Raw genomic sequence first — 1,632 nt, forward strand, 5'->3', positions numbered from 1 at the left:
GTAATATACAAATGCGCAAAACAGCGTAGAAGGTGATCTGATTCAGTTGAATGGCCGAAATACTGAAAATGTCAAGCCACATCCGCATTGTTTGTTCCTTAAATATTGATTAACGATCTCAGCACTGCACAATTGCAAATCTAACAAAATGGACTTTTTAACTTTTTGTGCGAAGGGCTCCGCAGTTCTGTACCAAAAGGCTTTGTGGAGTTTACCAATTTGTTGAAACAGCGAAAGAATTTGCAGGTATACAAAGATCACAAATAATTGATATTTATTTTTCAATAGTTTAAAGTGAAAAAAAAAGATTGTTTAATAAAAATTTATAACAAGCTTTACTGAGCTTCATTTCTTACATTAATTCGAAGTAAATGGGAAAATTTTTGAATTTTATAATCTGATTCATTCTTATTGATCATAAAATTATTTATTGTTTTGATATTTGACTATATTTATTAGAAATAAAATTTTTTTCCTCTTAACGCTACTTACTGTTGAAAATGCAATATATACGTAGAATAATAAAAACTAAACAACAATAATAATGTAGCGCTCATCGGCGCTACATCGTTTCAGACAATCGCGAGAAGTTAATACTTTATTAGACAAAGCTCAAAACGGCGAAAACAGCAATGACAAAATAAGAAAAACGGAATAGTAGCCGCACCGCACATAATCACCGTCTTCCGACTTGGCGTCCCCTACTTTCGCTGTTCTATAAAAGTTTCTGAGGAATGTGCAGATGCAATTATGTTCAACCTTCGTCACACTGCCCCCCCCCCCTTTTTCAGAATTGTTCTTCCTGAGCTTTCTCTTGAGGATATAATCCCGCAAGTGACCAGCTGGCCGTCGCCTACGAGTCAGCCCTCCTGTGGCGTCTAACGCTGCTGTGGAGGCGTTTCAAGGTGCCTGATATTCTTCCCGCCTGTTGGTTCCACATCGGTTGGTCCGGCCTCTTTCGTCAGGCTACCAGTGGGTTCCCTTGCGTGCTGCCTCTTCATCCGGTCAGAGTGCATCACCAGTGGACGCCGCTTCCGCTCATGATGGCGCACGCTTTACGTCTGCTTCCCCATTGCTTCGACTTCCAGGTATGGCTCCCCCAGTCACAGTCAAGCTGTCCTCTTTTTAGCATCGCAGCCGCACGCGGTCGTTCATGCAGAAATTTTTGACCCCCCCCCCTGGGTGTCATGCAAGCACCTTTATCGACGTTTCTGCGTCTTGCGTCTTTCTCCCACGCCACCATATGCACACAATCAATGCGTTCTCATGAATAGCAAATGTAAACCTGTGCCCCTTGTCCTTCTCGTCCAAGTAGCCTCCCGTATAGATAAAACTACGTGAGATACATCACCCGAAACACTGTATAATCGTATTTGTCAATCCCGCATGAGCTTTTCAACTGCTGGAACACAACACCTGAAAAAGATCTATTTATTCCTTTCGCTTTTATTGATAATTTCGATTCTTTTTAATTTGAAAACAATTTGAGCGCTAGAGATCTTTTGACAACAACGTCTATTCTAATGTGAATAAATATCGACAGATCCACAGCACAATATGTGAAACATGTTTTCGATGAAGTCATATTTTCACCAGTACTAATATTGCTTTAATTCCAAAGCAGTGAAAAAA

The 1,632-nt window shown here is 40.4% G+C and overlaps 1 protein-coding gene across 1 annotated transcript; it reads left to right on the forward strand.

Annotated features, from left to right (window-relative positions):
• The first annotated feature begins 148 nt into the window (after window positions 1-148).
• On the forward strand, window positions 149-1,169 carry Tsp_14668 (conserved hypothetical protein). The gene is made up of 3 exons (XM_003370093.1): window positions 149-209; window positions 551-589; window positions 820-1,169. Exons 1-3 carry the CDS (start codon window positions 149-151, stop codon window positions 1,167-1,169), a joined length of 450 nt encoding a protein of 149 aa, XP_003370141.1.
• Window positions 1,170-1,632: the final 463 nt, after the last annotated feature.

Source organism: Trichinella spiralis, assembly GCF_000181795.1.
Source record: "Trichinella spiralis strain ISS 195 chromosome Unknown Scfld1188, whole genome shotgun sequence".
Taxonomy (NCBI): Eukaryota; Metazoa; Nematoda; class Enoplea; order Trichinellida; family Trichinellidae; genus Trichinella; species Trichinella spiralis.